Source organism: Ostrea edulis, chromosome 7, assembly GCF_947568905.1.
Source record: "Ostrea edulis chromosome 7, xbOstEdul1.1, whole genome shotgun sequence".
In the NCBI taxonomy this organism is placed as follows: domain Eukaryota; kingdom Metazoa; phylum Mollusca; class Bivalvia; order Ostreida; family Ostreidae; genus Ostrea; species Ostrea edulis.
In genome coordinates, this window is record NC_079170.1 from 19,660,715 (window position 1) to 19,670,778 (window position 10,064).

Here is a 10,064-nt window from a genome sequence, read left to right on the forward strand (position 1 = left end):
TACAACTTTCAAATTTAAGGTAAATCGTGGTCTCTTGTTCAGAAAATGTAAACGATAAAAGAAGCAATTTCTTCCACTCTCGGAGAAATAGATGACAAAATCTTTTGATTTATTGAATTACTTTTATTGGGAGAAATTACATTATTTCCAAACACCCTTAAAATTTGCATTATTTTATTAATTTCACCTTATCAAAAATGACAAAAAATAGTAAAATTGATTACATAGGAGACATATTTGAAGCCCTATAAAATCTGTAAAATCCAGGAGATTCCGCGGGGACTCCGCCTCTGAAAGGCGGCCCCAGACCCCCCAGCTCATAAAGTTGCAGTCCCGCTAACCACGATTCCTGGATCCGCCCCTGTTAGGGCTATATCAGCCTGGGTAATATAGCTCAGAGGTTAGAACACCTAACTAGCAATGCAGGGTTCGATTCACGGTCCAGCAATAAATTCTCTCCGTTCCTATTTATGCAAAAATATGAAATATCATTTGGAAAGAGCAAAATTAAAATGCATAAACAATGCATGCATCTTGTTAAATCATAGTAAGAGATCTATTAGAATTTTCCCCCCACATACTAAATTTGAAGACATTGCGATGTGTTATTAAAATCAACTTTTCCTGCTTAAAAATCAACATTTAATTGTTTGGCCTAAAGTCATATTTGAATGTCGAAGAATGGGTGCAAAAAAAACCCAACCAAAAAACACCAAAGGGTGGCGTCATAACAATGACTTAAAAACAAAAGAAAGAAAAAAATGTTATCCGCAAAGTATACTTTAATAATCTACATTTATAACAGTAATGGACAGTCGTAATTGATAAATCCGGAAAGGTAAAGATTTGACTTTAAGTGACAGAAGTGTTTGTTCCGGCGGTGGGATGATGGCGACTTTCACTTTGAGACGAATGCACTCATTGTGCACAAATGCACAGTGCAGATCTGTTCTTGGGGGTTTTATTCAGCGTGCAAAAGTATCAACAATTGAGAGCGTGAAGAACAATGAACAATGCCAGTTGGAATACCTGAGCGGCGACAATAACGGTACCATTTCATGCACCGCGCGGATCCAGAAATTTTTCTTCGAAGGGTCCACCCCAATCACATTCTCGGACCTTTTCGAAAAGTGGACCCCCTACCCCCACCTTTGAATATATATATATTTTAAAAATTAGATACCAGATTGGGTCCTGACCCCTTTTGAATCCGCGCAACGCATGCATTTTATCTGATACTCCCAAGGTTATACTACATGTAAGCAACCAATATACTAATCCCGAGATTCCTCTGACCCCCGCTTTTATATTGTGGCAGGTGTGGGGGGAAGAGTCAGGAGAATCTCGGATTACTAATTTACATGCATTTTGATATTATACACTGTACCTGTTGATAACCACCTCAGTGATGGCATTTCATTATGTTTTCTACATGTATATATTTATATATATTTCAACGTATTAACTATACTTCATTTTAACACAAACAACATAACACTAATATACATTGCTTGACAGCCAGCCGTAATTTATTGTATTTTAAATACACATTACAGAACTCGCAGAAAGACAAGTCTTTTTCCCATATACAAAAAATATGGTAACCTTCCAACTCCATATACAGAATATGAACAATAACTTTTAAATATACCTCATAATCCTCTCTATATAGCATCAGGGCCGGCCATGAAAAAACTAGAAATAAAACGAAAATCGCAAAAAAAACTCTAGAAAACCTGTGTTCGTTGCCAAGTGCCGCTGGATGCAGGGGGTTGTGAATTGACCTTACAGCTTATTTGTAAATTTTCAACCTTTGCATGGTATGAATGAAAACATAAGATTTAATTGTACATTAAGTTTCGTCTATCTTGTGACAAGCGGCGGCTAGAAGTGAATACCCAAATTGCAGCTCGAAAACCTGTTTTTCTAACTCACATTTTATTGGCTAGTAATGGATCATTCCATTCTACCTGTACAATATACTGTACCGTCAATACAACTTTTCCCCGCTATTACTAATGAAATGTGGGAAAGTATAAATATTTCCATTTTATAAAATGCATCTAATGACTGCAAAATTTCCAGAGAACTTTACAAAGGAGGAATACTTTATAAAATTGTTTAATCCCAAACTTAATAGAAAATAACTGTGTAAAATTGAAACTACATTTTACTGAACTCTGTAATTGATTTCCAAGTATTGTCTAATATTGTGTGTATTATACCGCTACCAGTGTAATTTATTATGACGTCACTATGGACAATTACTTATGTCGTGATATGTTGACGTTACTTAACAATATTATTTCATTTTATAACTGTCTGAAGAGGCATTAAAGCAGAAAGTGCTAACAGTGAAATGTTATTCGAGTTTTGTGTTTCTTGACTTTTATTATTGGATATATATATATATATATATATATATATATATATATATCCAAATTGTGTTTTTAAAAAAAATCACAGTGTCCGGTATAAAATATTAAAAGAAATAGAATAAACAGTACACAAAGTTAAAAATTTAACGCAAGCGCTTTCATTTTATAATCCTCACGCGTTACATTTTAAAATAGTTTTGAAATGGTTTGACGTCATAAAGGCGTCCTAACATTTCACGTACATAACGACGTCATAAACGAATGAAGGGAAAAGGATTTTATGTTAAGCATATTATGACGTCATAGATAATAACAGTAAACATATTTTACAGTAAGCTATTGAGAGCCGGTTTTAAAGTCTTAATAAAGTGTCTTTCTTTTTCTCGTCGGGAAATAGTATTTTCTGTATACAGTTTATAAAACGGAAATACACTGAATTGTCCGTGGCCACACACATCTATATGTTCACTAACTTTAATTTTTCTGTATTCGGGTGCTGAAATGTGTTGTTTATGAACTCGTATACGAGTTCGCAGAGTAGTTCCAGTTTCACCGATATAATGTTTTCCACAGCCAGCACATGTTATAACATAAATTAAATTTTTGGTGGAGCACGTCATATCTGAATTTACCGTAAATTCCTTGTTGTTAAATTCGAACGAACTTCCTTCCCTTAAGTATGGGCACGTTCCGCATCGCCGATAGTCACATTTGGTAACGGTGAAAATTTTTTTGTTGGACTTTTCCTGAAAATTAGATTTACATAACAGTCTCCTAAGATTTTTCGGTTGTCTCTTGCTGTTGATAAAAGTATATTTCTTCATAATTTTCCCCATTTTTTCATCTGTTTTTAGTAGGTCGTTGAGTTGCCGAACGATAGGTGTAACATTAGAGTTCCTTGGGTTGTATGTTGTAACAAACGGTAAAATGTGTGAATTTGTTGTGGGATTGATTTTGGATTTATTGATAAGATTTTCTCTATTGAGTTCTCTGGCTTTCTTGATTCCGTCGTTTATAAGTTTGATTGGATAATTCTGTTTTTGTAAATAACTATTTAATTCCCCTAAACGTTGTTCTCTGGTAGGTTCTTCGCTAACGATGGTACATATTCTTCTGGCGAGGTTGTAAGGTATGGCACGTTTTGTGTGTCTTGGATGCGAGGACGAAAAGTGTAAATACTGGTGAGTGTCCGTGTGTTTGTAAAAAATATCTGTAATTATTTTATCCTCCTTTTTGATAACAGAAACATCCAGGAATGGTATACAAGATGTACTGTAATCCATTGTGAATTTTAAATTGATATCCAATTCGTTTAGAATGTTCTTAAATTTATTCAAATCCGTAATATCTTTGTTCCAAATAATGAAGCAATCATCCAAGTATCTTTCCAGTTTTGTCTTATATATAGACCGAATTGTTCATCAAATGATTTTTTAACTTTTTGGTATAATAATTCCTCTCAATAGCTTACTGTAAAATATGTTTACTGTTATTATCTATGACGTCATAATATGCTTAACATAAAATCCTTTTCCCTTCATTCGTTTATGACGTCGTTATGTACGTGAAATGTTAGGACGCCTTTATGACGTCAAACCATTTCAAAACTATTTTAAAATGTAACGCCTGAGGATTATAAAATGAAAGCGCTTGCGTTAAATTTTTAACTTTGTGTACTGTTTATTCTATTTCTTTTAATATATATATATATATATATATTATATATAAAGCACTAGAATGACCAACAACATGAACAATTGGAATTGTCAAATTTTCGGGACAACCTGTCCCTTCGTCAGGACGTGAAAGGATTACATTATGGAGAAAACATAAATATAATTAACAATAAGCACTAAAGCTACACTACAAAACTATCTAAACACTTTTCCAGCGGATTACATGTTGCAGGCTTTGTTATTAACTCAAAAAAGAATAACAATCAGGGTGTCTGGTCACCGTGGTATCAGTCAGTAAAGTGTGAAATTAATTAATGGACGAACTAACTTGGCCGATCAAAAGGTGAAACAATTAATTCGTACATCGTGGTATTCTCCCCTAGATCAAACTATTGAAAATCTAAATTTCAGATAATAGTAAATGAAATTGGCGTAATGTCTAAGCTATTGGTTACTTGTAAAAAACTAAAAATGGAACTTGTTGATGATGAGTGCCAACAACGTTGGCAGTGCTGGTACTGCTATGCATCCAGTTGGTGAAGCAAGGCGATGTATCGTTGGTAATATGCATATATATATATATATATATATATATATATATATATATATATGCTATTGGCATACATTATAATTGATTTATTATTATCAGATACCAACAAATATTTAATATTATACATGTCAGTTAGGTCACAGGAGTTTGATTTTTATCAATAAAGTTTAATAAAATTCACTCGATTGACCAATTAAGCCATGAGCTATGTGTTAGCATAAACATATAGCTCATGGCTTGGTCAATTGAGTGAATTTTATTGACTTTATTGATAAAATTTTGAATTCCTGTGCTCAGGTTCAATCACTGGTGGGCAAATACCTGAGTTTGTAAAGCACCTAACTGGAGATTATCATTTAGGGGACCCAGGTTCAAATCAGAATGTTCATGAATGAATGACTGAAAGACGAGACTTGCAATTGCAACAGACACATGGAGAAATTGTAGCCCCAAAGAGAATTGACTTTGATGGAAATTAAATCCTTTTATTTATTTATTTTTAAGGTATTGCGGTCATCTCTATGAAATCCTTTTATTTTTTTATTTTTTTAAGGTATTGCGGTTATCTCTATGAACAGACCAGCAGCAAGAAATGCTTTTGGAAAACAGTTTCTAAGGGAGGTAAATTCTGTTATTCCAATCTGTATGTCTGATTCTATTAGGATTTTGGTTATTTTAAATTCATGATAAAGTATGATCAGATGAAACTTTAATTTTGTATTTTGGGATGTCCTAAATGAAAATAAAATGAACACCACAAACTTTAAACTTCAGGTTTATGTAGGATCAATGTATATAAATGTAATCAACAGAATAAAAGTTGTTTAACTTAATGTTTATGAAATGTACTATCAAATTTTACCAGATTCTAGGTGCCATGTTAGGCTTGTTTATTTCAACTCTGTAACACTATTGCATGTTGTTTGTTCATATGGTATATTTGAAAAAAAAAATTTGAAAAGTCTATATTAAAATGATGTAATAAATTGTAGTTTTCAGAATGTTCCAATGTTGTGAAATTTGACAAAAATCTACGAGTGGTAATTCTTAGGAGCTTGGTGAAAGGAGTGTTCTGTGCAGGTAGAGTTCACTTAATTTCTACACATAATATGTCCAGAACATTAATGTTGAGAATATCAGGGGTTGAAAATTTGTTATCACATGCTATAATCCGGGACTTGAGGGGCCAATTTTTGCCAAGTCCCACAAAGAAATATTCAAGTCCAGGTTGAATTTAGAAATTTATTATTTTGTTTATATTACATCATCAAATGGCTAAATAAAAACCAGTATTGAAATTTTCAATCTTTTTATTCGAATTGGTGTCTTCGGCGATCTATCTCGACAGGTTGCATGCAAGAAAACAAATTATAATATAGAGTTATGAACTTTAACTTGTAGATATTTTATTCTGAAATGCAGTCATATTTATTTTCGTTCATCAATTATTTATAAAATAATTGGCAAGTCACTCGGACTTCTGAGGGACTTGCTGCATTTCTAATTTCTGAGTCCGAATACAGAATTTGCTAGTCCCAGACTTTGGGCTTGAACAATTTTTAACCCCTGAATGTGCATGACTGTATAACTAATACCTGTCAATCTTTAAGGAGCGGACCTGAAAGAGAGAGCAAAGATGACCAATGAGGAGACTGGACCGTTTGTGGCCGGACTACGAGCCAGTGTCTCGGAGGTGGCTAACCTACCAATGCCTGTCATAGCAGCCATAGATGGATTTGCTCTGGGTGGTGGGCTGGAGGCTGCCCTGGCTTGTGATATCAGAATAGCTTGTAAGATTTAATATATATTCATATGAACATCATATGTAATATATCCAGGAAGTTTGTAAGGACAAATGTCTAACTTTCAGAATGTTTTGGAACACTTTTGAAATTAAACTTAATCTTTCTGCAGGGTTGGATCTTTACGTTATGTACGTGTATATGCCTAGGAACAATTTTGTAGGATTTTAATGATTTGAATTATGATAAATATTTTGCCACAGCTAATGATGCCAAACTGGGTTTAGTGGAAACAAGGCTGGCCATTATCCCAGGTGGAGGTGAGGTCATTTTGTGAAATTTTGTTAATATAGTCTAATGTTGCCAGTTTACCATATTGATGATGCATATGCTGTACTTGGAGAAAAGGCATTATATTTGGACAAAATAATAGACAATCAGATTTCCAACTGGCAAGAACAAACAGTGTGATAATTATACAAAATTAACACTATTTGTTAAACACTGATAAAATAAATCAGTATGACATATTTTCAATTCTCATCACTGTACTGTTTTCACTGCCTTTATCAAGTAACAAGCAAAGGCTACTTGGCAAGTCATATTAACTAAGGAACATAAATAGTATTATGATCTTGATGGATCAGGTGGTACTCAGCGATTAGCCAGAGCAATCGGACCAGCCAAGGCCAAGGAACTGATTTTTGCAGCGCGTGTATTCACCGGCAAGGAGGCAATGGAGATGGGCGTGACCAATCACTGCGTGGAGCAGAATTCCGAGGGAGACGCCGGCTATCAAAAGGCCCTGCAACTGGCGCAAGAGATACTTCCCCAGGTAAAAACATAAGTGTACGTTACACCAGGAAATGATAGTAGAAATGGACAAAATAAAACACAGATAAATGGAAACGATGAAGGGGGAAAAAAAACCGGAAACGGTGTAGAAAGCCCCCGGATTGTGTTTGAATGTTTTATGTTGCTCATGTAATTTTGTGATATGATAAATGAAGTGTATATATTAAGTGTATTATACTTTTTAAAGATATTCATGTCCTGCCATGTTAAAAAACAGAATGATTGTATAATATTGATAATTAATATCCTTGTATTGGTATTAGATTTACTTAAATGTATAATTGTTTCATCTGTAAAAGTTTGTATTTGTAAACCACATGATTTAATTGATCTTGCTATTCAGGGCCCTGTGGCTCTCAGAGCTGCCAAATTTGCCATCAATAGAGGAATTGAGGTGAGTGGTACTTGCATTACATATACACACATACTATATAGCTTGTATTGGTAGTGTCTGAGAGTGTCTTCTGCTCACGGTCACAGTAGTTTCTTTTCCATTTGCTAGAGTAGTTCATGACTTTGTTATTGAAAAACACAATCTCTTTCCTCCGACAGTTTCTTTGTGTAGTAGGTTAATACACAAGACTAGAATGTTACTATATTTGTAGGTGGATATTTCCAGTGGACTATCTTTTGAAGAGGCTGGATACTCACAGGTAAATATACCCCTGGTTTAGGTCAGTCTGATTAAAATCAGACCCCATATTTTTATGGGGTATGATTTTAATCAGACTGGATTTAGGTGTGTGCTAGGTGGGTAGGGATGTGACTGAATTCCTCAGAAATCAGAGGAAAACTGGTCAAAAAGGGAGGAAAACACCTCACCCTACCTGGAAAAATATCATTTTCTGTCACTTTAGATCAAACCCAGTGTTTCATTTTTTGGGGGTGGAAAATTGAGCCAATCAGGGGATTCTCTCGGAAAAGAGAAAAAATCACACCCCTGGGTGTGTGTGTGTGGGAGGAGGGGGGGGGGGGGGGGTAAAGGAAATTGAAGAAAAATTGTATAAGATTTAAAGGGAGATAACTTTGGCATATTGAAGGTTTGAAGTAAGCTGAACATTTCAATCTGTGTACTGAATCACAATTATGTGTACTTTCTATGGAGTGGATTTGTTTTATTTTTTGCAGGTAATTCCCACTAAAGATAGGAGGGAGGCGATGCAGGCTTGGCTGGAAAAAAGGAAACCTGTGTACCATGGTCATTGATTGCGTTGTCACGATAACCAGTGGTTACCATGGAGATCAAGATCTGTTGAAATCAGCATTAATCAGTGTTGATAAAGCAACATTATACAAGTAACATTCCCAAACTTGACATTTATTGGTGCATCAATGAATGTATCAACTTACAGAAAACCACTTCTTACTGTTCAAAATGTCCATTACTTGGATATGTATCTCAAATTGAAATTGTATTTTACTAACAAAACAATCTTTTACAAATCATAACATTACATATTCTTAAAGGTGCTGATCAATAAATCATCATTTCTATCATGAATGTTTTAATATTTCTAATTATGATATGTTTGTAGGTGATAAACACCAAAGATAGACTTGAGGGACTGACGGCTTTTAAGGAGAAACGCCCCCCTAAATACTCAGGAGATTGATACTTTCTGCTAAGCATGGCCTCTTCTTTCCAGGCTAACAGCTTTGTAATTTGTCTGTGATATTTTGTTTTCACTTTATATCATTAAAATTTCATCAGAAAGGAGTAAATATTTTTCACCTTCTGTTATCGCCTCAGTCAGACGATTATGGTAACATGCACGGGAGTGTGTGCAGGGCACCAATAGATATCAGATTTAATGCTGCGCTTTGAGGTGCTCCTATGACGTATTATCCAAGTTCTTTGCATGGCTTTTGCTTAGCATTTCTTCTGTCGAAATGCTTACATGCATCTATGTCATACAGTAAATTCCTAGGGTACTATACTGATTTTAGCACTGTCTTAGTTTTGTCCTCATTGTTGCTGGGCAAATTTAAGAGTGGACAGAACTTGTTTTCTCTCTTGACTAGGTGAATTTAAAATGGGGCGAAACTGTCTGCAAGTGTGGAAAGGCAAAAATAACACGGGGCGAAAATAACCCTGTATACATTGTATCGGCTTCTCTACATTTGAAACTTATTAATTGCATGTATAGCATATATGTATCTGCACCATCAGGAGGAAACACTAACAAAGATGAGGAGAAACCTCATAATTTAATAGTACATTGTAACATAAAGGCTTTCTTCAGTGTTTCACTAATTCTAGTGATTTTTACATCCCTGAGACCGAGACACTAACTTCTAATGCTGGCCTAGTTTGAAATGGAAAATTCAGCTGCAGCACTCGTGCATGTATTGCCCCCCCCCCCCCCCCCCCCCTTTAAATTTCAATGTTAATTTACATGTCTGCCTGAACGAAATCTGAATTTTTTTTTATTTTTTTTTCACTTTTGGACAGTGGAATTCTGATCTGTATAAATAATACTTGGTGTGTTGCATGCTTAGGAGTTGCATGTGCATGAAGACTATCGCAGGATTCAGGATATTTATATAGCAAGCATGAAATGCTGAGGCCACACCACAGTAAAAATATTTACTTTCTCAGAGGCATAGAAAGATCTTGATACACCATTTCACAAGGTTTCATGAAATTGTCATCTGTGACATCATATCAAGTGTTTGTAAAATACCTCTGCAATCCCTGAGTTTTGGTTTTTTTTTGGGGGGGTTGGGGTTGAAAATCCACATGGGATGGATATTGTTGAGGAGAGCCCGTGTGAATTTTAAGTTAATTAATGTGTTATAGATTCTATCATGAAAGGATTGCTGTAGATTCCTTATTTTATGCGAGTACTTTATATCCCGAAAT

General features: G+C 34.8%; 1 protein-coding gene across 2 annotated transcripts; it reads left to right on the top strand.

Annotated features, from left to right (window-relative positions):
- Positions 1–841: 841 nt before the first annotated feature.
- LOC125656865 (methylglutaconyl-CoA hydratase, mitochondrial-like) lies at positions 842–8,923 on the top strand. 2 transcript variants are annotated; one of them, XM_048887489.2, is made up of 9 exons: positions 842–1,048; positions 5,158–5,225; positions 5,597–5,684; positions 6,215–6,394; positions 6,610–6,666; positions 6,994–7,181; positions 7,545–7,595; positions 7,807–7,854; positions 8,330–8,923. In XM_048887489.2, exons 1-9 carry the CDS (start codon positions 886–888, stop codon positions 8,405–8,407), a joined length of 921 nt encoding a protein of 306 aa, XP_048743446.1. In that variant the 5' UTR covers positions 842–885; the 3' UTR covers positions 8,408–8,923. The 2 variants fall into 2 exon arrangements, with proteins under 2 accessions (XP_048743446.1, XP_048743445.1); XM_048887488.2 differs by having other exon boundaries at positions 8,737–8,923.
- The last annotated feature ends 1,141 nt before the right edge of the window (positions 8,924–10,064 follow it).